Below are 26,849 nucleotides of genomic sequence, written 5' to 3'. Positions count from 1 at the left end.
TTTTATAAGTCCTTCCACTACGAGTAGAGCAGACATTGTTTCCGATTGATTTAAAAATAATTGTGTAGTTTTATGTCTACAGATTGAAGCTTTTTTTTTGGCAAATTCATTGAATCGGTGCAGACTTTTACTAAGTGTATCATGTTTTTTAAATAATCTGACTTTCAAGGATTATGCATGCATTGTTTTAAAGAAAAATAAATATAGATCGCTGTGCGTATGGATACATTTAAAACGCATAACAACATTAATGAATGTGAATCATTCTCGCGTTTGGCACTGCGACGTATAGACGTATATACACCAGCTTAGTGTCCACCCAAATACCCAAAGCATGCCACTTTTGGCTGCACTCTTCCACATGAGGGTTATAGACGCGGCTGGAGGCCAAGGTCAAGTTGAAAGTTGCAGTCTGGCCAAACAGGCTCTACGTGCCAGGAAGAGAGAGAGAGAAAGAGAGAGAGAAAACACGCTGAAAGCCGAAGAGGTGCTTCCATCAACAGACTTCGTTCTTTTCTCTTTTTTTAAAGACAAGTTTCAGAAACGTGTTTTCTTCTTTCTTTAATCCGATCAGATTTTGGCGATGACAAAAAATATATATAATCTATTGGCATTAATTAAATGATCAAAATAAAAGCTCAGGATGATTTATTTTATCCTGGCGTAAAAAAAATGAGACTTGAAGGAAGATAAACTGATCTTATCCTTGCCTTTGTTTCTATTCATGCGTAAAACACCTCTACATCCGGGCTCTTGTTTTCCAATAGGAAGATTAAACTCTCGCTTTGGGCCACAAATACAAACAAATCCTTCCCGAGTTTGTTGTGCAAGAATAAGAACACAATGTGAAAGATGTTGCCTGTGTGGCACTAAAACATTCAGCTGTAAATGTGACGGCGCTGAAAAAGGTTACGATTAGTGTCCAACTAAATACTGTTTTAACTTCCAGAGTATTTGTGTTACTTTTCTAATGCGAGACCACAGACGCGGAGAAATGTAAACCCAGCTACAGCTGAGTACCTTTTTATTTTTAATAGAGTTTTCCCACCTTTTGAGGCTGTAAATCTTTATGGGCCAAGTTCATAGCTTGTAGGCAAGAGGTCTACATTTCAGGCAAAAAGCATAATGTTTTATGTTAGGGAATATAGTTTCTGGTCTGATTTTTGTTTTGGTTGCATCGTTATGAAAACCGACCGATGATAGTAATCGGCGTTCTTATTTAAAGCGCTTCAGGTAGAATATTGTTTATGTTTTCTTTAATTTAGCAGGAAGCCGATTATGAAAAGGTGAGCGTTGACTGGAATCATCTCAGCCCAAATTCAGCCGCGTTGTTCTCCCATTAGAGGCTCTGCCTCAACGCACAGCAGCTGGAGGAAGGTCAGAGGAAACCAGGATGTTGCAATAGTTCGATTACATTTGGTTATTTAATTGTCATTTCAATATGCACGCACACACACACAAACTAGATTATTATTCGCAAACATGCAAATTAAAAAACTTAAATAAAGATACATCTTGTTAGTTTACATCCTAACCCAGAAGGTATTATTAGGAACGGTGGCTATAAGGACGCAGGAAACGAATACAATTGTATACACGCAAATATAACTTAACTTAAGTCAAAGTCTAAACGTTGACGCAAAGTTACAACTAAATCACTACGATTTGTAAAGTTTGAAATATATACAATAACATTGTTTAACCCATTGTAATAAAATGAACAAAAATAAAAGCTACATTTTTAAGTACGACGGATAAAAGTCAATTGATTGTTGAGTATATGTCAAGTATTTTGACAATTTTGACTTGCAAGGCGAGTCGTATTATTATTATGTATTTATTTTGACAATAGCACACACTGTATAGGCGTTGCACTGGACAGGGAGGATACTATTAAAACAACACTGGCAAAATACCATTAGTCATTGCTTTGAATGCAACATTTAAAATGTAAATTAAAAACTGAAATGGCTAGATTTTGAATTATTTGAACAATTTGGACTTTGAAAACAGCAACATCCCGTGAAAAGTAATCAGTATAGGATGCAACATCCGCACTTTTTTTCAGCAGTCAGGTCCAACTAACCGGTCAACAAAATGCATGGAACGAAATACCGGCGTTCATGTGCAAAGAAACACAACACTATTCTCCATCAACACGGAGTTTAAGAACAAAAACAAATACACTGAATACAAAGCCTATTAAAACGTGTTGAAGAAGCTATTGAGCGCGAGGAATGACGTGGAGCAGCAGCAGATGATGTCAGGCTGTGTGTGTGTGTGTGTGTGTGTGTCAGTCTGCTGGAGGCCTGAGACCAAAGTGCTGCTCTGTTTGCAGCAGCTATCAAGTAGATGGCAACACAGCTCTCAGCCTACAGTGCTTAATGGACTTTTTATGGGTTTGTCTTGTGATCGCATGACCTCTGGCTCCGCGGCCCCTCAGTGGCTCTTGGCGAACTAGATCAGAAACATGCCGCTCTCCTGGTCTCGCTGCGTGGGGACAGGAAAGAGGTGCACGGCCCAAAAACAAAGAAGCTGCATGACAACTTTGTCGACTAAAACATATCCGAATCGTAATTAGAGGGAATTTTGTGTTGGACTATTTAGTTACATGTTTTTTGTATTTATTAAATGGACGGAACAACGTGCACCCGCATTTTGGCCCCGTTTGTCTGTCCGGCGCTCCGCCTCATCGGGACGACTGAACCAGACACGCGACGGAAACTGTGACATTTGGGGGTCTGCGTGTCAGAGACACGAGGGAACATGTTGCAGTGCGTGTCCACAGAGAAGTCTTTTAGAAATCACACTGCCATTTTCATCGCGATAATTAGTATTCTTCATTCTCGGTGTCTGAGGTTTGGCTGCATACATTCAGTTATTGAAGTCATCTTCCCCTTGAATCAGTGAGTTTTAAACCAAAACGTGTGTTGTGTTACTAAAGCAAATCAAAAATCACTGAACAAATGTGGGGCTTCAAGTTGTTTGAAACAAATTTTAATATTTTATATATTTAAAAAAAAGAGAAGGTTAAGTTAACATCCTGATGCAGAAATGAAAAAAGGATGACATTTTTTAAAAGGTGGTAAATTCATTGTTCACAAAATTTTAGACATCCCAATTTGTCTTTATTTCCTAACAGGATATGATATTAAAGCTCTTACACCAAAGTAACATTTCAAATGTCATGAAAAGTAACTCCGTCAAGAGAAAAAAACAGCAAGATAAAGAAATGATTACAAACAGACAATAGATAAATATGTGGATTCTAAACCGTGTTTGCAGAAAAGACAAACAGGGCTAACATCTTAAGAAAGATTCCCACCAGACTCTTATAATAAGACAGTCTACTAATCTTTTGGATCCACTGGATATCTTCTGACCCTTCCCTTGCTTCTCAAACCAAAAGGAGTGCTGCATTTAAAAGAAGGCGAGATCACAACATGATTTCCAATAGGAGAAAAGTGCTCACATGACCGGTCACGCTGTGTTGGAGCTCTCTTGTTTTCATGTCTTTCACAACTTTGAAAAAAAGAAAGTCCTGGGGGCGAAATGCACCCCAGCTAAGCTATGTTAGTCCTGTGCAGGGCCAGGCCTGGCCAGGCTGTGGACGGGGTGGAGGCTGAAACTACTGGCCCTCCTCCTCACGCAGGAACTGGAATACGGAGGAGAAATCTTTATTGGCATAACCGCGTGCGCACATCATACGGTAGATCTGATGGGATAGGGAGCCGAGGGGGACAGGAGTCTTTGTGTTGGTGGCCGTGTCCTGTGCGAGGCCTAGATCCTGAAAAAGAAAACATATGTTAGAAAAACCAACGAAGCTGAAAATTAAATTCTAAACCAAAACCACCAGTCCACACCACAGAGATTTCTGTTGTAATAATATGGCCTTGATTGCCTTTAAAAATGAGATGTAAACTACTGCAGGGTAGTTCACTGCATCATTTTAAATGATGTGATCCAAGAAATACTGCCCGCCCCCTCAACGCTGCACTTAAAGCCCTGTTGCATGTAAAGCTAGAACACAGAAATGAGTTTCTAGCAGACTTCTATCCAACTGACAACTATATAACTGATAGATACATAAAGTGTTGCAGGAATGATTCCTAAAACCTGGAAATCTGTTTGCATTTTTGAACTTTCGGTTCCCTCGTCTTGAGGTCAAAAGGTTTTTATGGTTAGCTTTCAACACAAGCTTGAGATTTATATAATGTGTTGAATTAAAACTTTTAGTTCTGCTGTATAAAATACATCAGTAGATACTGGGACTAAAACAAACAAATTATTTCTCCCCACTTAAAAAGAGGATAATAAACCATTACAGCTATCAAATGCTTTATTTTCTCATATTTGTGAGAAAACCTAACCTGTGTAAACCTAAAGATGAAATGATTTTGAAAACAATAATGCTCAAACTTAAATTACATTTAGCCGACACTTTTATCCAAAGCGACTTACATTTTTTTTTTCTTATACACCGTAGACACAGCAACAGGGACAATTTGGGGTTAAGAGTCTTGCTCAATGACACATCGACATGGACTAGCGGAGCTGGGGCTCAGATTGCAACCAGCCTCAGAAAATAGAGTTCAGAAAAACTGACCTTTGCCATCAGCTGGGTGCCGAAGCCTCCCTGGTAGTTATTCCCGGACGGGACTCCCTCCATGACTCCAGGCACAGGGTTGTAGGTGTCACTGGACCAGCACCGACCTGAACTCATGTTCAGGATCTTGGCCAACAGTTTAGGATCAAGACCAAGTCTGAGTGAAGACAAAGTCCATGTTACTTACGCACAGTGTCTTGATGCTGCGTCTGTCGTTATGATTTATGCACCGTTATTTGTCACCATGAGATCGTTCACCTGATTCCCAAGTTCATGGTCTCTGAAGTCCCAATCATTCCAATGGCTAGAAGCAGGTTGTTACAGATTTTTGCAGCCTGTAACATGATGGCAGTACATTATAAATTCTATCACATCAACACTATGTTAATACTAGTAATTATAGTTCCTGGGGACCTACCTGTCCAGTTCCAACCTGACCGCAGTACACCACATTGGCTCCCATGCACGTGAGCAGTTCCTTGGCTGCAGTAAATTCCTCCTCTGCACCTCCAACCATAAAAGTCAGTTTACCCGAACTGGCGGCACCCACACCTAGGGACGCAAAATGGTGCTTACAATGAACCATGTGCAAGCAGATGATGGTTATATAGAGCTTTTTCTAAAAGTATCATCAGTTGAAGCGCAGTGAACAAAAAGGAAATTGAAAGCAATCGTATGAATGTGCTGATAATAATAATCTCATAGCAGCATTCTCAAAGTAACTGTAATGTAATTCTTTTGACACTTACCACTGAAGTTAATCGTAAAACTACATAAAAAAAAAAATTTAAAAAAAAGTCCAGATCACCATTAAGTGTTTTGTTGTCTGAGTCATATGGGTCCATATATTTTCTCGCAGAACCCTTCATACCCCTGATTGACAAAGCCCCCTTTGGAACATCAAGATGCAGTTCACCCAGAACAGTCTGAGTGAGGTGAGGAAGACACTGAAACACATTTAATGGGTGTTTTTTCCCCGTCAGCTCTGCATCTCCGTACTATTGACTATGTAATAAAGGAATAAAATGCAAAATAAAAAAAAGGGGTTTAGGCAAAGTTCAACATAAATGTGGACATGCTTCTGGAGTGGAAAAAGATACGTAGGTTTCCTTTAGAAGTTTGGAACTAACTCACTGGAATATGTAGGGAGCCAATTAATCAAAACCGAATTACAATGGGCCTCAAAAAATAAACGAGAAAACTATTGCATGTAAAAAGTTGAATTCAACATAAGAATATCAGAATAGCAATGTGAAGTAAAAATAAACAGGAAACAATTTTAGCCATTTAGGAGTTCACGGTAAGCCTGTGAAAGTATGTAATTAATAAACGATTCGGATGAGGACAACAAGCTATGTATCCTGCAAGTCAGTCCAAAGCTTTGGGACACTGTTGGAAAAGGTTTGGTGAACACTTAGTAGCTCTAAAAGCAGACGTTTTTGAACCCATTTCACGGTGCATTCGGGTTCACATGGGGTTAAAAGCTCAGTAATGTACAATAACCAGGTGCAAGCGACATGGGTGCCAAGAAATTAACCAACATAGTCTTCTAATTAATCCTAAAGTTTACAGGAAGCCAGTGGAGAGAAGCCAAGGTGGGTGTTACATTACTTTTCCCCCTCCCTGGTACCCGTGAGTCTGCCAGCAGCATTTGCTCAAACTTGAATCTAGATCTGTGCTGCTGCAGTTACAACTGTTACGCTGAGAAATAACCAAAGCATGGGTAATTGATTAACACATTGTATACAGAAAACGCTCATTAGAAAGAAAACAAAGTATTACCAACTAGGATTTCTGCCCTTCACTGTAAACAATATTACAGAAAACTGTATGAGCAATCATTTCTCAGAGTTATTGAAATGAGAAATCTCAGATGTGACAGTTGAAGTAATTAAAAAATGTTTTTTTTTTTAATTACATAGTAATGATGGGTAATTCAACGCTTAACAACAAGTGCATGGTTCCAAAGCAGACAAAAGCCTTTGGTTGAAATACCAAAAGGTGTCAGAAAGGTTTGTTTTCTCCAGCAGAAGCATTCGTTTCAACTACGCAATAGCTAAAACTTCACAGATGCACGTAAAATTAAACTATTGAGGCACGGTCGTGCTAACAAGCACCTAACAAGCAGGAATTGTGTAAAACATAATCAATTTGTTGCTCAGGAAGACTCACTTGAAAACCAAGTAGTCCCCTCCAGGAAATGAACACACAAGTAATTTCCATCTCAATATACATTTATCTTCTTTGCCACCAGTTAACCAGTCCCCATTCTGTCGTTTTAGACTTCTATAGGCTGGCTTTGGTACAGTAAGCATTCTAGTCTGTGGAAAATGGAAGATTGCCCTTATCTCATCTGGTTCTTACATTTTTTTCACACACACACACATGCTGACTCAATTATGTCCATGTGTGCTTTTATGTTCAAACATTTAAAAACCACACTGGATTAAACAGTCACTATCATGCCACTGTACGTCTACCGATTTCTGTCTGACCACGAAAGATGTTCAAAAAGTTTAATTAACGTGATTGACATAATATATCAAAGTATGACATACACTTCAGTTTGCACTAGTTAAACTGCCGGCACCACACACACAAGTTCAAGGCAGAGAGCTGGACAACTTTAATCCATGTGCACTAGCACAGGAAGGAAGCATATAAATCATGACTAATCTTTAGGGCCAGGCTATAAAATGGAGCAAAATCAATTCAAAGAAAGTGGCTGTCTTGACGTTGACGAGGCCAAGTTCAAACAAACTGCGTTTCTGCGTGGACCCCCAAGAAAGTCTGAGAGCTCACGCGCAACCGCGTGGAACATGTTGTCGTCAGGCAGAAGCTGCTCCTCTTCAGGTTTCACGGTAATGTTTTGTTTCTCCTCACTTGAACAGTTGGGCAAGTGGATCAGAAATCTACTTGCAAAGTAAATTCTTTTTGACAAATAATTTGATTTATGAGTGTTTATAAAACAACAAAGGCCAAAGTAAATGGTAATTTTTGCCATCTTTATTTAAGTAGAAGAATGTGGAGTTTCACTCAGATCCTCTAAACCCAACTAAACTCCGGTTTCCGGGATAAATGTAAAGTTCACTTGTGCTTCAGTTCAGAAACTTTGTTGTTACTCGTCGCCATTTTCTTCGAGCCTGATCTGTACTGCGGATGCGCAACTCAACAGAAATGAGAAGGAAGAGATGGCTCACTCCTGAACAACTTGCATCAAGCTCCAGAAATGAAGAAAAAAAAACACTCAAAAGGTCAAATGTCTGTTCACAGTTTACTTGATGAAACTTAAAAAAAAAAAGGCAGCTTGTGAATGTGTTCAAACCAACAACAAAAAAAAACATACACCAACTCTGTAATGGTAGGTGTTGAAAACTACCTTTCCAATAAAGTAGAGCTAAAATGAATAGTTGATCGATCGAGCAACAGAAAATAAATCTGCAGCTGATAATTGATTAATCGTTTAAGCAACGATTTAAGCAGGAATGGTAGCATCCTGCTTTTCTCAGACTTCCATGATAGAAAAGTAAATATCTTTGGGTTTTGGTATGACAAAACATGATGGGCACTGGGAGCTTGTGACGGATTATTATTATTGTTTAATATAATTGCTATTTGCAGCTTTACAATAATATATACTTTTTCTTTTTTTAACTCCATTTAGTGTTTATATTTAAATCTACATGATAGTAATTTACTAGAATTGGATTCAATGCCATTTATAGTTCTATAAAGAGTTGGATTCAAGTCTATATAGAATTATTTATATAACTAGATAAAATTCTATATAGATTTGGAGTCAAGTCCCTTCAGCTCGTTCCAGCGTAGCGAGAGGTTTCATGGCGGCGGAAACGGAACTTAAGGAACCGTGGTGGGCAAGGTCAAGCTGTTTTACTCCAATAGATGTTATTCTGAATATTTGTTCCTACTCTACTGGCTAGTAATTACACTCCAATATGATGAAATATTACTTCTTTAGAGGAAAACAGTAGTAACTCCCTCATTTTTCCTATATTATCTATAGATAAGTTATGTTCTCAAACAGTTTCAAAGTATATGCTCAGCTACCGGTTTATTAAAACTCAGTGTTTGCACAACTAGTTATTGTATAATGCAATACAGTTTTGATCTCCACGATTGCCTACAACATGACCATGAAGTTGAATCAAATTCCTCTCTAAAATATTTTGAACCCAAATCATTATTACCTTTGTAAAGAGGTATTTATTGCAGGCCCTGTGTATTAGGCTAGACTTTACATTTTTTTGCGAGGTGAAGGCCACCTGATAACCGAGCATATGAAGTTCAAGATATTGAAGTAGGTTATACACCTATACTTTAAACAAAAGTGTAAAATGTACCTCCTGAAACAGGTGCATCCATAAAAACTGCCCCCATCTTCTCAGCAGCAGCAGCCATCTCTTTTGAAACAGCTGGGTCGATGGTGCTGGAGTCAATGAGCAGGGAGCCTTTCTTCACCTTCCTGTTGAGAAAAGTACACAATTAAGACTCCAACTAAAATCTATTCAGTTATTTATCACATATTGAAAGAGAAACCGATGTTAAGCCTACTTCAGAATGCCATTGGGTCCAGTGTACACATCTCTGACATTGGGACTAGAGGGGAGCATGGTGATAATGCGGTCTGCTTTATCCGCCACCTCAGCAGAATTATCCACAATCTGAGAACACACAAAAACACAACGTAAGAGGAGAACAAACTGTCAAAAACTGTATAAATATGAAAAAGGCTCGTGTACATTTCACACTCCCACCTGAGCGCCCAGCTGTTGCAATTCCTTGCAGGACTCCGGGAACACATCTGTAGCAATGACTGGGTATCCGTGCTTCAGCAGGTTCTTTGCCATTAGGTTTCCCATGTTGCCCAGACCAACGAAGCCAACCGGTGTCTTCGAGGCCATAGACCGAGATGAGACTGAAACAGAACAGCAAAATGGATCAATGGTACGACGCGGTATCCTTGTTAGATAGTCAACAACAAAAAGGCCTGTCAGTATGTCATTAGTCAAGATGCCTCAATATCTAGGATTGTTTGTATTATTCAGTTAACAACAACAACAAAAATCCAAGTAATGAAACCCTTGTTCAGGTGTTCTTGTTTAAATGTCATGAAGGTAGTTAATGCAATCGCCCTTCACTGCCAAAGTCATCTAATGGCACCAAGCATTTTCAATATTGACTTTGCTGTTTGTTGATAACAAAACATCCTTATATCATTTAAAGTTCAAATAAATAACTTCATCCTCACACTATTATTAAAGAGAGATATCATGTGAAGTGCACAAGAAACATGAATAATGACTTTTTTTTCCTTTTCATGTAAAACTTGGGTTTTCTCTGCGAAGCTATTCGGTTTAAATGGCTACAAAGAGCCGCTTCGTCTTGACATGACACAGTGACTGACATTACATAAGGTGCCGAGACAGGACACAGTAGGACAATACGAGTTCTACCCTTCAGGGTTGTGAAAGGTTGCAAGACGAGCACGAGCACAGTCACGCGAACACAACGTCATTTAGACAGAAAAGTGACTCATTGTCCACTAAATTGTGAACGGGAGCCACTGAAGCAGCAGCTAAACCCAGTCCAGCGAACATGCACTCAAACTTATCTTACAACGAGCATTACACGCTAAAGTAGCGCCTCTGTGACACAAACAGAGAGAGAGCGAGTGTCATGAATTAACAACCACATCGTCCAAAGCGCGCGCGGGCCGTAAACGACGCTAACACGGTCTCAGTTTGTTCTCCTTACCGAGTGCAAAGTCAACATGCTTGCAGCACTTTCCACCCAGGAACCGAGCCCCTCTCAACATAGCGGCCATGCTTCTTTTCTCTTGACCTTACGTGTGACGTAACAGTTACAGTACGCACGTTAATGGCGTTTCCCGCGTCCAATCAGAGAGGAGACATGCGCAGCGCGGCCTCCCGATTGGTCACACATCCAGCCACTGAGCTGCAGGGGCGGGGCTGGGCTACATACGCGTTTCCGCATCCACAGATGGATTTGGTACATTTATTTTGTGCATATTTATGACTTTAGAATGATCTACAATGTATAAATGGTTGCTGCAAATAAAAAACCCACTGATTTTTTATTATTCAGTGGGTTTTATTTTCCATCTTATGCTATTCATTCATAGGCTGTATGTATCCTTTTTTATCCAATTTTAATCATATTTGTATTATTATTATCAAGTGTGCACTTTCCATCTTATTTCACATTAATTAGTGCATTCTATTCCAGTTTTAATGTTCATTTTATTTCAATGTCTCCTCTTTGCAGAGTACTTTGTGCTGCATTGCTTGTATGAAAGGTACTATACAAATGAAGTGTATTATTTATATTTGATGTAAAATTCTAAAGTTTAGAGGCTTAGAGGTTCGACGTATCTAAAGTATTATCCACAGTGGTGGGAGATCTAGTAATACCACAGTGTAAGAATACTCATCAGCATTTATATAATGTTAATATTTTACTGAAACTAACTTTTGAAATAGACTAATTCAGTAAAAAGTGCCAAATAGTAAAGCAGCGTGTAGTACATTATAGAATCAGAATCAGCTTTATTAGACGTGTGTGTCTGTACACATACATGGAATTTGACTCCAGTTATACGTTGCTCTTGTATATGATGTACAATAAACAAGAGAAATATATATTTAAAAAAAGACATTAAAGAAACAAAGTAGAACACAGAAACTAAGCATCAACATTAACATTGATTGAACTACTGTGTACACTATATATCGAATAATATATATGAACATAAGGACAATGGACAATGTATTTGGGAGAGCTTACGGTTAAAGCTGTGTAGCTGGTTACTTTCCACCACTGCTTATGTTTTTTATTTGGACTTCCATGATATCATTAATGATACCATGCAACATCAAGTCCACAAACAATCGTTAGTTATTTTGTAAGATTATTACTTTGTTATAAGTGGGTGGGATTCTCAAATAGGTCCCCTGTCCGGAAGTGACGCAATGTTGTTATTATTCCAGGAAGAGGGCACGGGGAAGCACTGAACTGCGTCAACAATTGTTTTTAGGATAGACTCGGATTTCAGCTGCTTTTCAACATGGCAACTTGGTATGTTTAATACTTATTTTATCAACACGACGAACCACACAGTTGTCGTTAATATTCTCTCCGCGTGTCATGTTTTTACAGACAGCTAAGCTAACTGTTTACGTCGGCTAACCTTGTCCTTCTCGATAGCTGAGATCCTAGCTAGCTGCTCTCTTCGCTGAGGCTGTTGTGACGTTTCTCACCCAAATGCTGAGTATGTACAGTTAATATGTAACTGTTATCTCTGGAGTCATAGGAACATCTATAACGTATTTTTTTTTCCTGTAACGTGTGATCTCATCCACACAGGTAGCAACCGTCAGCTAGCTAGCTAGCTGCATTAGCTTCGATCGCTGTGTTTACTGAGGCCTCGCTTCTGTTAGCTTATAAAATCAGCCATTGTCGTCAACTTTGGCCAAATTCGTATCTAAAGTCACACATCAGAGTTCCGGTGATCGCTGTAACGTAACGTTTGATGACAACAATGTTCAGTGTTTCTGATTATCATCCGAGCAGCTGTTTTTACTGTCACAGGCCCAATTACGTAGGACAAAATGATATCAGCTGAGGCCGAGATGGAAGATCCACCCTGAAGTAGAACTCACGCTCCTCGTGTTAACTTAAAACAGAAGTCACTTGTATCTATTTTTGTCTCTGCTGCCATCTAATCGTGACACTATCTGAGTATTTAAGATGAATATACATGCAAATAAACTGGTTTAAAATTCATAGTATGTTATACTACGTATTACTATCGTACTATTTCTTATTACCGTAAAAAAAAAATAACAATCAAGTATTAGCCAGCTCACAATAAACAAATATTTATATATATTTTGTAATAAAACATTTGTTTCTTAACTTATTTATATTTTCAAAATTATTTAACAGCTGTTTCCCTTTTGCTTTTGAGGGAAGACACCACCAAGTACATCTTGAGGACACTGTATCAGTGTATCATATAATCCTTTGCATGCCTTTTGCCGTTACCAGTGTAACTATCAGTATTTCAGCAATCATTGATAAATACATGAGCTGAATTGGACTAATTAAAAGGCCAATAAAAAGATGTGTTTAGCTCAAGACAAACACCAATACTACTTTGGGTGTTACAGATAAGTTAAAGTTGTATGTGTGGATCTACAGTCTCATTAACCTGCATTCCTTGACCATTATTTGTGAGAAGTAGAAGGCCACTTCCTGTAAATGTGGTTTCCCCACTGACTATTTTGTTGGTCATAGAGAACTTCCAGATTGCATGCATTTCAAACATGCCATCTATTTTTGCTGATTGAGCAAGGTCCCTTCACCACAAAACAAAATTAACGATTCAACAGATGATATTCAATGTTAAGCCAAGCCAAGCTAACTCTTGTCCTCTAGTGACAATACCCGATCATGGCTAATACCGTAGTACATCTGTTTAATGGAAATACTTTTAATTTCTCCCATACAGTAATCCAATGACTCAACATTTTAGATAAATATCCATCCACTGGTTGACAGTCCTTTTAAGGCTTAAATGATTGACGGATAGCTTCCATGCCTTTTGAGTCTAATGAGAAACTACAGCAGATTGGGATGGCATAACTATTTTATACGGGTCTGGATTGAAATACAAATCCATGTCCTTGAATAATGGTTATATTTATCATCTGAAAATTGACCATGGCTCTGTTTTGAATATCAACAATGGTTAGCCTCTGTAAAATGACAATGTTTTCACTTGTATGACAATCTTATAGAAATATAATTCAAATTGCTTTCATTCTGTACTAGACAAATAATCCAATCACTTTTTATTCAACAACAATATACAGTAATTGTAGGATTCTCAGGGTCAAATCAGTTTTTTGTGTAGAAATGGCTTGCGTCTTCTCATTTCCTGTAAAGAGTGGTATTTTTTTCTGTGATTATCATTGTTTCTAATCACATATTCTGTGGCTTGTCTCTTCCTGTGTAGCTACTGCTGAGTGATTGATGGCACTGTTCCTGGACGGGACTTTATTAAGCACCAACATGGACACATCCAACTTTGCCCATGTCATCTTCCAGAATGTGGGGAAGAGTTACATGCCCCATGCTGCTCTGGAGTGTCACTATACCCTGACGCAGTTCATCAAACCAAATCCAAAGGACTGGGTTGGCATATTCAAGGTGAAGAACCCTCTTCAGTGTATTATACAAGCCTTTAAAGAAAACAACAATATATGCACAATGATTATTAGTAATTGGAGTAGCAGAAGTATTACACTATGTGTTTTAATGGCTAGAGCATATTGCATATGATATATTGCAAGGTAAATCTGTAACTGCTGTATGACATTGTCGCTATTGAGGCATGTGTTAAAATCCATGTATCTGTGCCAGTAAACTCCTTGCAGGTATGTTTTAGGTTTTTTATTTTTGAAAAGGTGGAAACAAAATATTAATTCAGTGGTGAGGAAAAACAATATTAATTCAGTGGTGAGGAAAAACAGAGAGATTGCAAGCGCAGCTATTGTCGAGTTTATTTGAACTTTGAAGGGGGAATGGAGCAATTTGATCCCCACCACACACTTCAGTGTCACACATGGATCTTGTTATAGGAGCGGCCATTTATTTTAGCCTCAGAAGCAGATGGCTCAAGGCTCTTCTAGACCAACATGCTTTTTATCTTCCGAAGATGAGGTGGAAGCTGGAATTAAAATCACACCAGCTCGAAAAATATCTAACTAATGACTTCCTCTGTTTGTGTTGCATTCTGCCTGAATGCGCTGCTCGTATGAAGAGTCCGACATATACTTGTATCATGCACTGTAGCATGCTTTAATGCCATTAAGCCAACCAAGACGAATTGTTGCAGTTTTGCTGAGCATGAAATATTTAAATGGTTCATATCTTTGGAACATTGACAAAAGCCATTTGTCCATTCTGTGTCAGAAAAAACACATCTGTGGTTAATATACTTATCGTGTGCTATGCATGATATGTTTGAGGATGCATGTATAGAGCGGTTTTCGTCAAGCCTCACTGAGGTCATGTTAGGTTGCTGATGGTAGATCAGGTCATGTCTCACTGTTACTTGCTGGATTCAGCACTCTGTAGTTGGATGCCTCATCACATTGTGCTTAGCCTAAAGCTAGACACCAACTAGATCTTAAAATCACGAATTTCTTGAGGCTCTAAAACACAGAGCTGAGCTGGAAAAGGCTGAGGGCAGGATCGTAAATTGAGTAAATGTTCCTGGCAGTGCTGACAGATGAGACGTTTAGTGCCAAGTTCTTCCGTTTGTAAGCAAAGAGATAACCTGGATACACTGGGAATCAGTGTTATATCCTGAACAAATATTTAGTTGCTATTGACTCCCCGTCAAACAAAGCAAATTCTGTCTTGGATTATTTGGAGTGCTACCACTTTCAAGAGTTTTTTTTTAATGTATTTGATGTGCTTTTGTTCTGAATATAGTGCATGTGCCAGATATGTCTAGGTCAGTGATGCGGCTTGAGTATAAAAGGTCCGATGGTCCAGTTGGTTGCAGTGTACTTGTCAGCACAGCTGTCAGTAACTTAGTTCAAAGAAATATAAATTTGAAGAATTATGACTAAATTGAAAATGAATTATTTCCACATTTCTAATTTAGGCATTCACATGCCAACCTAAAACAATTTACAAATGTTTCAATTATACACTTTTAGTTAGCAAGTCAAACAAACTAACCATGCTATTGATGATGCATTGATGGTAGACAGGTTCTTGTTTGCACATGGACAAATGCAGCCTTTGGCTTCATGGAGGAATGCTGTTGGGACAGGTCGTCACAGTAGCCAAGGAGAAAACAAGCCCTGCTTTATAATTAACCAGTTTTAAAGCATGAACAACTTGCTCTGTAATACAGTCTGACTGTTAGACGGTACATTACCTCCTGCAGCAGCTTTGCCACCGGCTTCTCACAGCTTTCTTGCACAAGTATGACTTTGCTTGAATGCTGGTGAAATGCCACGTTTAAAATAAAATGCAGTGGTCGGCTTTATAATCACATTTTGGTAACCACTTGTATGTTTGGAGGTTTCACTCTTGCAATTCTGCCTGTGTTATCGGTCCCCAGTCCATTTTTTTATTTTTTATGGTGGTTCTATACTGTCTCTACTTCCTCTCCTCCTATTTCTTCACATTGCAGACCACTCTGTTGTAAGTGAAAGAGTTCCTCTCAGAGCTTTCACCCGCCACCACCTCCGCTGCTCTAATGAGTGGACTGGTAAGGGCTAGCCTTCAGTAATGACACTCTCTAACTAGGTGCATTTTAATTGCTTCCTGTTCTTTACTGCTGGAGGCTGGAACTGCACTGGTAACAATTGGGGGTTTTGGAGCACCAGAGCTTTCTATCTCTGGCTCTGATGAACACTTGCAGTATTGTAGCTGCAGGCTGTTTGTACACAGGTGAGAAAATAAACTGCCCAGATAGTGAAAAAAGGCCTGTACACATCAAAGCAACATCTGTTGCATACATTTAAGTGAGATCTGTCTACATGAATATCTAAAATATAATTTGGGCTAAACTTTAACAGTGAAATCACACGTTTTAATCCATGTTCTGTGGTGGATGCGGGTGTAATAGGCTGCTTTTGACTGGGCTTGTTGTGGATGCACGTGTGTGTGTGTGTGTGTGTGTGTGTGTGTGTGTGTGTGTGTGTGTGTGTGTGTGTGTGTGTGTGTGTGTGTGTGTGTGTGTGTGTGTGTGTGTGTGTGTGTGTGTGTGTGTGTGTGTGTGTGTGTGTGTGTGTGCGCGCGCGCGCGCACTGAGAGCCAGCCAGCTCGACGTGACTTTGATTTAGTTTGACAGTTTTATGGCACCAGGCTGAAGTTATGGATGTATTTTCTTTACTCCCTCCTCATCAGCCGTCAGTTAACAACACATAAAATACGTATAATTACATTTTGGTTTTCATTTTTCAAGTCACCTATGTATAAAATTGTCACCAATTTTCGCTCTTCCTGTTAGGAGTGAGTTGTAGTTACATTTCCGCAGTTAGGAGCTCGGCCATGTGCACTTGTTGACCAGGAGTTTCAGTGTTTTTTTTATTTTTTAAATGATAATTTTTCCTTTTCGGTATGCTCTTGCACTATCACTCCGACATAGATTGAAAACTCCGTGATTACCGTAATAAACCAGTTTGAGATATTTTGGAAGTGGTACTGTGTAGATTCTAGGAAGTCTCCTTGTTAATCCTCCATTGTTATTATCTTACACTGATGTGGTGAGAACGTCTGGTTGAATGGATTCCCCACAATGTCTCACAGGTTGGTTGGAGCACAGCGAGGGACTATTACACATTCTTGTGGTCGCCTCTCCCAGAGAACTATGTGGAAGGCACCGCAGTCAACCGAATAGCGGTCTTTCAGGGTAAGATCATACCATAGTTTTATATAACTTTGACACCTTTTAATAACTGCATATCTGAGTGCTGTTCAGAGGATTGTTAAAACTGAATCAGTGGGTAGAAATACATGTGAAGCTTTCCCTATAGATCTCTATTCAAGTGTTGAAGAAATAAAAAAAATATGTTCTACTTATTTTTATAAAATAATGGAGAGTGACTTTTTAGATTCGAACCATGCACTTTTTCCCACTTATTCCAATTTATAACTGTGCTTTGTAATAACTTTGTAATAAGTGTGCAGTTTAAGAGAAGCCAAGGACGGAGGCTCGATCTTTTGCTCTGCTTCGATGTAATGCTGTGACTTTGCTGACTGGATGTCCTTCTTCCCCAGGATATTATGTGCCCAATGATGATGCCGAGTTCTACCAGTTCTGCTATGTGACCCACAAAGGGGAGATCAGGGGAGCCAGCACGCCATTCCAGTTTCGTGCCAACAGCCCTTCAGAGGACGAGCTGCTGACTGTGGAGGATGAATGCAACTCTGACATCCTGGTGGTCACCACCAAGGCCGGCTTCCTTGAGGTATAGTGGGCCATAGCGGTGCTGCTCAATGCACCAATGTTCTCAGATCTTTGGTGGCTGTTCCATCTAGAACTGCTATACTATGTTATGGACATGATGCACAGTGGTGGATAACGTTATATGCTCTTTGAGCATGGTGGTTTTTCTTTGTTAGTGAAGTTAATTAGTATACGAGTGGCCCGGACATCTTGACCAACTCATCTCTCCGTGCAGCAAAAGATGGAGGAAGCCCAGAGAGAAAAAGAGGTGCTGGTCCAAAACATGGCCCTCCTGCAGCACGAGAAGGAGCAGCTGGAAGCTGAGAAGGAGAGCCTGCAGAAGGAGTGTGAGCAGGAAAAAGAAACCTGCGCCCAGCTGAGAAGAGAGAGCCAAGTAAGCTGAAAATGGACATTTGGAGTACATTTTTGAGGGCAGCCAGGAGTGCCAGCAGTAAAGAGGGAGGAACATGTTTGTTGCTGTTGTAACAGATTTGTTAATGAAGCAAGACGTCTGGCTCTTTTTTCTGTTGTATGTTATAGTCGTTCCTGGTTGTTGATTGAGCAACACATGCTGATAAATGTGCTAAATGATATGACTGATGCTCTTTTCTAGTTCTTGTAGTTATTCCACCGACAGGTTTTACATTTAGCCAAACAGTCTCTTAGCACCCTCTAGCGAAAGACTGCAAATATGCAGAGCTATTCAAACGTGTGGTCCACTAAAAGTATAAATCACACTCTGACATATATGAATGTCTAAATTCTCAAAGTTGTAATGCTGTTTTTTTTTTTATAGCATAACATTAAATTTAAAAGGCGGTGGCAGTATTAATTCATATTGCTGTCCTATGCCGCTTTTAAAACGTTTTTCAGATGAAAACATGATTACAGATTTTGTGGTTGTTAATTTTATGACTGAACTTTTATATGATTTTTTTTTTAATGTGGTGCGAGTATAACTATTTAAAAATTCTTCCTATAAACAGATTGCTTAAAAAGAATCATTTCCTTTTGCTTCTTTGATGTCTTCTTTTAAGTTTGAGAGCTCAGCATTTTAACATAATGTTCATTTTGATCTGGACTTTTTATGCTTTGCGCATGTTTTCCAGAAGCAGAGTCAAAGAAAGAGATGGAAAATGATATTCCAAGAAGTTAGCATTATTTTGTTCTATCAGTTTTGAATCCATCTTGGCACCAATTGGAGTAAAGTATTAGAGTGAGAATGATTAACTCATTGAGTGATTCATTCATTAGATCGTGCACATTATCAAACGGAAGCATTCTTTTTGCATACTATATATTGTCTTTGGTCTTGTTTGTTTTTGTTTTATTCCAACTGTTGCCAAGATTATATTTTATTGTCCCCCAGGATTTGCAGAACTCTTCCCAGGCCCTGCAAGAAGAGAAAGAGGAAGTAAAGAGGAGGCTGGAGGAGGCCACGGCCAGAGTGATACAGCTGGAGGAGGATCTGATTGGAGTCACCCAGAAGGGTCTACAAAAGGAAACTGAGCTGGACAGGTGAGTTCAGGATGCAGGTGGTGTTGCAGATTCACTGAATTGCAGGTTTTGATCAAATGCATGCTATGCATGTGATCATCACATGTCTAATTTTTCACATATTTTATGTATAACCTATTCAATAACGTAGCAAGTAGCTGACTTTTTCATATTTTTTGACAGCAGCTTGTTTTATTTGTGAGTGGTGCATAACAAACACGTTTACCATAATCTATAATATGGTCACTAATCAATTATTCCAAACACTGAATGTGAACATAGACAGTGTGATGGGTGATACAATTTTTGACTAACAATGTTTATGATCTTTCCTTTAGTCTCAAGGACAGAGTGAAGAAACTCACAGCAGAGAAGGAGGCTCTCGAATCTCATCTCAAGAATGAGAAAGATGAGAAGGAACTCTATAAGGTAATGTGCTAGTAGTATTACTACTTATTTCTTCACATTAACAATATTAACAAAATAAACGGCAATGTTCAGGTCGGTAGCAGCGATGCACTTTCATGTCACGTGATCATAATATAAATCCGGTTAGCTTAGCAGGGGTTCGGTTGACTGCCATTTTAGTGACAGCTTTACAATCTGTACAATTAACAATAATTTATGTTACATTACATGACCCAAATTGGAATTCGCTTCATTTACTTTTCCCGTTTTTCACTTTTTACTACTGTGATTATTCTGTATACTCTTGTCGAGCCTTTAGTCTAAAGACGGCTTGCCTTATTCTGTCTTCTTCTGGAGCGTCTGGTGTTTCTGTGCCTTTGTTGTGGTCCGCACTGCACAGGAACTGGGAATGCCACATCATTTGGTGACGCCACGGAAATGAAGCAACAAACCTATATCTAATTTAACTTGCACCCTCACACTGGAGCCGTCGCACAAGGAAAGCTTTATGGGCCTATCTACAATCCCTGTTTTGTAATTTAGGTCATGCTACATTTACTTTAATAGTCATATGCTCTTTGGTACATGATCGTCATTGGTGTTGTGTAAATGAGGCAAACGCCAAGGACTTTATGTTTTATAACTTCTTCTGTGTGTGTGTTTGTGTACCAGATTCACCTGAAAAACCGGGAGCTGGAGAACACCAAGCTGAGTGCAGAGCTGCAGATGCTGAAGTCTGTGGATGTGAACAAGGAAAACACAATTGCCCAGTTCAAAGAGGAGGTGGGACGCCTGCAGGCGGGCCTCACTGAGAAGGAGAAACAGTACAGAGAGATCCTGGCCAAGGTTCCCCCCTTGGTACAAATTATTATTATTATTATTTAAAAACTTTAAGAAAGTCACAACACCGAGATAAATTTGTCATGAACAGTATTTAACTTGATTAGTGCTTATGTTATAATAACGATGACATTATATAAAATATTGACAATAAGAATAATGACCATGCAGGACTTACAAACCTTCACTTGAAACATCTTTTGTTTCTGGCAGGGCGATATGAAGGCCATGAAGGAGAAGCTGCGGCAGAAGGAAGAGCAGCTCCAGGCCAACCAGCAGCAGGCCTCCTTGTTAGCCGCTGAGTTGAGGGACGCCTCGAGCACCCGCGACCGGACCATGTCTGAACTCTACCACATGAAGCTGGAGGCCGATGCCCTTCGCCAGGCGAAGGCTGATGCTCAGGCCCAGTGCGGCCGCCTGGAGCGCCTGGTGGAGCAGATGAAGACAGAGGCTAAAATGGAAGCGGTATGGATAATAATCCGTCTGCTCACAGGCTTTATTGATGAAACATTGCATTTATTATATGACTTGTTTGATATAATCGTAGGTTGGTGATGTGTGAGCATAGAAACCATGTTAATATGCTTTGTCCCAATGAGAAAAAAAGATAAAGAAATTCAAAATTTATCGAAATTTATAGCAGAAAGTTATGATTATTGTCCAACTCTTTTCTAAGTATGGTTTGTTTTACTGAAACCAAGCAAAGCATATTGAAGAACATTACTGGGAGGAAGAGCAAAGTAACAGAAATGGAAACAAAAAGTCTCTCAGGGTTTTCTTTTTATTGGTTCTGCTTTGAAGGCGGCTGTAATTATGTCCATAAGTTAGGCCTAGCCAGGCGTAAAAAAAAAAGATAACATCGTCAAGACGATCAACACAGTTTCCTGCACGACATGAGAGCTCCACATAACAAAAGCTTTTTGTTGATCACCATGGTTTTACTAAAGAATACTTGAATAGCATCCCTTGACTATAAAGCCTCTATAGCACCATAATCATCTTGATCATCTACAATGTCTGTTAGGGGTTTCTTTCCATCACTACAACTTCCCAGCTGCCTTTGCAGTCGACCCATTACTGTCACGATTGTCTTCACCAGGCGAAAACAGAAGAAGAAGAAGCTGCTGGAGACCCAGCTGAGGTAGCAGAGCTGCAGAGAGAGGTGGAGGATCTGAAGCTGCGGCTGCACATGGCTGCAGAACACTACAAGGAGAAATACAAGGAATGTCAGCGACTGCAAAAGCATGTGCTTAGACTCTCCGACCAGCAAGGGGTAGGTCCACCTGACACCAGCCGACGTACTTTATACTTATGATACATAAGAACAGAACGTGCAATGGATTTCTGTAACACGTCGTTGACTGACCATCACATCCCACGAAATGCAACATTCAATGTGCTTGTTTAAGACATTAACACATTCAAATTTATTTTCGTAAAATGAAAATGCAGACATTAGTCAGTACACACAATTATCATCTGCTGTGTAATTGTTTTAAGTAGCATACTTTTGTTTGTGCTCTTAAAAGTCAATTTTTAGTTGTTTACTGATATTGCGTATATCAAGCTCAAGCCTGCGGCAGTTTACTTTTGTTCTCTCCTAGTTGCATTGAGAACTTATTTTCAACACTTGCTTTGTCCTGTCTGTAGGATCCGAAGAGAAGCTCAGCACAAGAGGCCTCAACAATACCTGTATCAGTGAGTCCAGACATATCGGTGCCAGGTACGTTTTGTCTAACCCAAAGTACGTCACGGAAAGAACAATTGCAGTTAAAACTATAATCATGCTTTGCCAAACCGTCTATCTTGCCTTCATTGTCTCCACAGGGAGTCCAGGTGCTGCTGATCCCATGTTGGAAGCCATCATCCAGGAAAAGCTCAAAGGATATAACAGAGAGGTTTCCGACAGGAATGACAAGTACAGGAAATGCAAGCAGATGCTGGTGGTAAGAAACATATTATTCACGTCTTTTTATCAATCACGTGTCCCTAAATTAGATGTTCAAACCCGGTTGTCAAAGACTCGTGTTCCCCAAAGGTAAGTAAAGAAATATGATTTTTAAAAAGAGCACTGGTTGATATCTGACTGCTCTTCAGGAGGAGAAGGAGCGTAGCTGCATGTTTGCTGATGAGCTGGCCAAGATGGAGGTGAAATTTAAGGAACAACTGAAGATGAATGAGAACATGAGACTGCAGTTGGCATCAGAGGAAGATCGCTACAAGGTCAGTCTAGACACTTAGCACCGCGGTCAGGCCATTTGTTGCAAGAGATGCTCTGCCGCCGCTTTCAAATCAGGTCTGTCTTTGGACACTTACAGCGTTTTTACTGCTGGGTATGGCTGGTTTAGCTCTGGGATGGAGCCTTTGATGCTATCTCTCCCTTGAACAGAGCCTCTCTGACAGTGTTGTTTATGAGCGGGCCTATCTGTGAGACGACATTTTACTGCTGTTTATTTCAAACTCTGGAGACAAGCGAAGTTTGGCTCTGAGGAGTCATCTCCAGTTGCCTGGCTAATGCTGTGCTTGGCACGGGCCAGGCGGATATTTGCTTAGTGTCTCAGAGGAATTCAAACAGGTTGTTTTGCTTTGACCGTATTGTGCATAAATCAGTCCTCTAGCAAAGGGAAGCTTTTTATGGCTGTGATCAATTAATGTCACGCACTGCGGTCTGAGAGTATTTCAATCACCGGCATGTCATTTGTTTGAGGATTGTTTTTTTGTGTGTCTTTTGTTTACCTCAGAGCCAGGTAGCTGAGAAGGGACGGGAGCTGAAGGAGCTGAAGGACACACTAGCACTTGTTGTGAAGGAGAAGGAAAAAGTGGAGGGGGTTAGTGACAGCTTTCATTTTCTCTTTTATAGACTTCTTCCACTCTAAAAAATTCCTTGAAAACTGCCATTCCCCTTCCATTTTCCCTCTCCCAATCTGGGTTGTGTTTAATATGCCTCTAATTGTAGAAGCAAAGTAAATGAGTTCTTATTTTCCATTACATTGCTTTGGACCACAGCAAGGTCCTCACTGACCTACAATATTGCTTCGAGGTAATGCTGTTACAGCTAAGAAGAGCAGAATGACCCAATTTGAGGTTTAGACTCTAAACTAAATTGGTGTCTGCAACTAACATCAATAAAACACAGACTCCCATTCCCTTTGAAAATGAGAAGAGTTTCTTTTTTAATGAAGGCACAAATTAAACTGTTTGTGAGAGCGAGAGAAAAAGCAAGAACTCATAGCTCAGGAGCTGCAGTGTGATTTTTAAGCAGTGATGTGTTCCTTGCGTTGAGACAGGCTGGCGTAGAGATACAGAAAACATGAATCACTTTGACATTGTTCTTTGTTGTTGTAAAATACCAAATAATGTTTTTAATTGTGCTGCTTCCTGCCCAGGAGCTCCAGAAGGGCGGCAGCAGCAGCAGCAGCAGCAGCAGCAGCAGCAGGAAGGGAGATCAGGGCGGCAGTGAGAAAACCAGTTTGGAGAGTATGCAGTCCAGTGTGCCTTTATTCCTGCAGTACCCCGTCCCTTACACCCAGGATGCCCCCACCCCACTGCTGGTTTCTCAGAGCCCTAGCAAGCTGCATTTTGGGAACCCTTACGCCATCTCAGACTCAAAAGGTTGGGCTCCTTTTTTGAGATTCACATACATTTTGTGGAAAATTCTCCAGTAATAATTGACAGCATCGATGACTCTGAATTCTCTCCCTGCAGATGATGGAGATGAGGAGTTCTCAGATGACCAGCTGCTTAGGCTGCCCCCTGTGGGCCCGCCCTCCTGGGACAGTAATGTAGTGTGTATCCAACCCACCCGCAACCACAGCCGGCCAGAAGGCCACGAGGAGCCCGAGGAAAAGCAAAACAACAACAACAATGTAAGCTCAGATTGTGATGTCAGTATTCTCTCCTTTTGTGTTAAAATATTCAAATCATAATACACACACGTTTCTTTCTCAGGGCAATACAAACGAACAGCCCGCAGCAGCTGAAACTCACAGCCCATTTGTGAGTGATGGACAAACTGCCTTCTGCTTTGATCCCAGGTAACACACCCTCACATGCTCAAACTCTAATAAATGCCTTACAAGTTTGCTGCACCCTACATTTTTCTAAACCTGTGCATTGTAACATGTGCAAAGTGTTTGTTCTGCTGCACAACCCCTCCTTTTGTTGGTATTAGTCATGCAGCGGCCCACCCACGTCGCATCACACAGATGCTCTTTATTAGCCAGCGCTCCTGGTTTGTCCACGTCATCACTCGACTGCGTATTAACGCGAGCGTTCTCTCCCTGCCTTTTCTCTTCTTCCGCCCTCTCCGCGTGCAGCATGGACATGAAGCGATGTCCGCTGTGTGAGGTGATCTTCCCGCCCAACTATGACCAGAGCAAGTTTGAGGAGCACGTGGAGAGCCACTGGAAAATCTGCCCCATGTGCAGCGAGCAGTTCCCGCTGGACTGCGACCAGAAGGTGTTTGAGAATCATGTGCTCACTCACTTTGACGGCCACCCGCTCAACTTTGAATAGGGAAAAAAAACGGCACATCCGGTCCGTCTACTTCCCGTGGCCACTGAGATAAATCACTCTGCACTCTTTTCTGCATGTAATGGTGTGAAGATCAATTCTTTAGAACTATACTGACTTTCGCTTTACTTCAGCTTAGAGAAACACTTTGAAGTGATGTGACATTTTGAAATGACATTCTTAATTCAGTGTATATGGCGGGGCTGCTGAATTTTACATTTTCTTTTTTAGGTGAAAGGTTTCCCGTCATTTGGATTTGAAGAATAATTTAGGGGGATATGACTGTTGTACTTCAAATTGACGCTCACAGATCTGTCAGACTACAGGATGTAACGAATCAGGGAAAGAGATAAGTGTTTACCAAACTTACATTTAAAATATCCAACCAAATGATTCCCCCCTTAAACATCACTGTTACACGTCATTTACTCATTGTTTTTAGAAAGCAGCCTTGGTGCACAATATGCAGTCAGGGATAATTCTTCAGTGATTATATGTAGACATGATAATACAGAACATTAGATCATCTATTTTAGAATATTTAAAAGCCAATGATATCGTGAAAACATTGATACTTTGTATGATATATTTGTTTTATGTTAGGTTTCCTTTTGTTTTGATTTTTTCTTGGGTTTTTGTGTCCGACCCTTCATATATCATCAGCTAATCAGTGCATGCTGAGCTTATGTTCAATTTCCTTCTTTCGTTCTTCTTTTACAGTAATAACTTATTTCATTCATAGAAATGTTTCATTTGTTGAGTGAGTCTCATGTATCTAATAAGAACTAATAAAGTCTGTTTTAATCTGAATCATGTCCATGCACAGTTATTAACACACAACTCTTTAGGCACACAGACATTTTTATTCTAAATGTAACAAAAGTTTACATGAAGCAGCTTTTTGAAGAAATACAGCAAATCACCATTATTTCTCCCAACAACCTCTGGTGATGCCTTTTCATACACAATATGAAAATATAATTTAATGCACTTAACACATAACAATACATTCACTGTACACTATCAAAGTTTTTCCTCCATACTGGCAGTACAATACTGTGAATTCTCAAATGGACCATAGTTCATTAACACTAGCACTCTTGCAGTGAAGATGTAACCCAATGGCTCAAAGTTGATAAACGCACAATCTTGTTGCATTTAATGATCTGTGGTTTATTATATCAAGGATTAAATGGCATTCTACGTCCCATCAACTGACTCTATAGTGACTTAATGTTTATGGCACACAATAGAAACTGCATGTTTTTCATCTCACAGCCCAACATAAATAGCCGTGGCCCCAACTTTACTCTATCCATGAAAAACACAATCACATAACTTCATCAGTTGGTAAACAGCGAACAGTTTGGGCTGAGCTGTCTGTAATGTCTGCACTTTGCTGAATTTGTCTCAACGGTCAAAATAAAGCCATACAAAGATATGTACTGATTGGAATGGTTTACAATTCAAGGCAACTACTGTACATACAGAAATCTCACAATACTGGAAACACTGGAGGTTTGGTATACATCATCCCTTGGCGCAATGTAGAACTTGCCAACTTCAGCTCTGAAGGCCCTTTGCCTCGTTTTGGTAGCTACTGTACATACACCAGAAACGAGATATTGGCAAAAAAAAAAAAAAAAAAAGAGCTAAAATTGTTGGCAACTTGTTATAAAAAAGTGCTTCAATCCTTCACTGGAAAACAGCAAGGAAAACTGCGTAAGTCTTCGGGAACGTTAACGGGAACATTAGGCAACGATGACAGTCAGTTCCCATGATCCCACTGGACAGCAGAAATACTATCGCAACACGTGGGCAGGATTGTGGTGCTGAAATACTTGCAAACGTCACCTGAGATCAGCCTTTGGTGCTCACACACAAGTGTTTGCAGTAAAAACAGAGGTTTGGAACTTGTGATATGAACGGAAAAAGTAACTTAAGTCAAATAACTGATTATTAACAACAAAT

The 26,849-nt window shown here is 39.9% G+C and overlaps 2 protein-coding genes across 2 annotated transcripts; one reads left to right on the top strand and one right to left on the bottom strand.

Moving 5' to 3' along the window:
• Nucleotides 1-2,976: 2,976 nt before the first annotated feature.
• hibadhb (3-hydroxyisobutyrate dehydrogenase b) lies at nt 2,977-10,458 on the bottom strand. The gene is made up of 8 exons (XM_079226905.1): nt 10,382-10,458; nt 9,382-9,542; nt 9,179-9,288; nt 8,968-9,089; nt 5,025-5,158; nt 4,865-4,941; nt 4,607-4,763; nt 2,977-3,787 (listed from the first exon to the last, which is right to left on the bottom strand). Exons 1-8 carry the CDS (start codon nt 10,449-10,451, stop codon nt 3,629-3,631), a joined length of 990 nt encoding a protein of 329 aa, XP_079083031.1. The 5' UTR covers nt 10,452-10,458; the 3' UTR covers nt 2,977-3,628.
• A 1,183-nt stretch (nt 10,459-11,641) lies between these two features.
• Nucleotides 11,642-25,688, top strand: tax1bp1b (Tax1 (human T-cell leukemia virus type I) binding protein 1b). Its single transcript, XM_079227034.1, has 18 exons — nt 11,642-11,722; nt 13,665-13,858; nt 16,982-17,084; nt 17,453-17,643; nt 17,857-18,015; nt 18,991-19,139; nt 19,457-19,547; nt 20,199-20,384; nt 20,580-20,831; nt 21,466-21,639; nt 22,017-22,089; nt 22,194-22,312; nt 22,464-22,589; nt 23,108-23,194; nt 23,753-23,978; nt 24,072-24,232; nt 24,315-24,400; nt 24,683-25,688. The coding sequence occupies exons 2-18, from the start codon at nt 13,682-13,684 to the stop codon at nt 24,879-24,881; spliced, it is 2,559 nt and encodes an 852-aa protein (XP_079083160.1). The 5' UTR covers nt 11,642-11,722; nt 13,665-13,681; the 3' UTR covers nt 24,882-25,688.
• The last annotated feature ends 1,161 nt before the right edge of the window (nt 25,689-26,849 follow it).

Source organism: Taurulus bubalis (assembly GCF_910589615.1).
Source record: "Taurulus bubalis genome assembly, chromosome: 12".
Taxonomy (NCBI): Eukaryota; Metazoa; Chordata; class Actinopteri; order Perciformes; family Cottidae; genus Taurulus; species Taurulus bubalis.
This window is presented reverse-complemented; position numbering and strand designations above follow the sequence as displayed.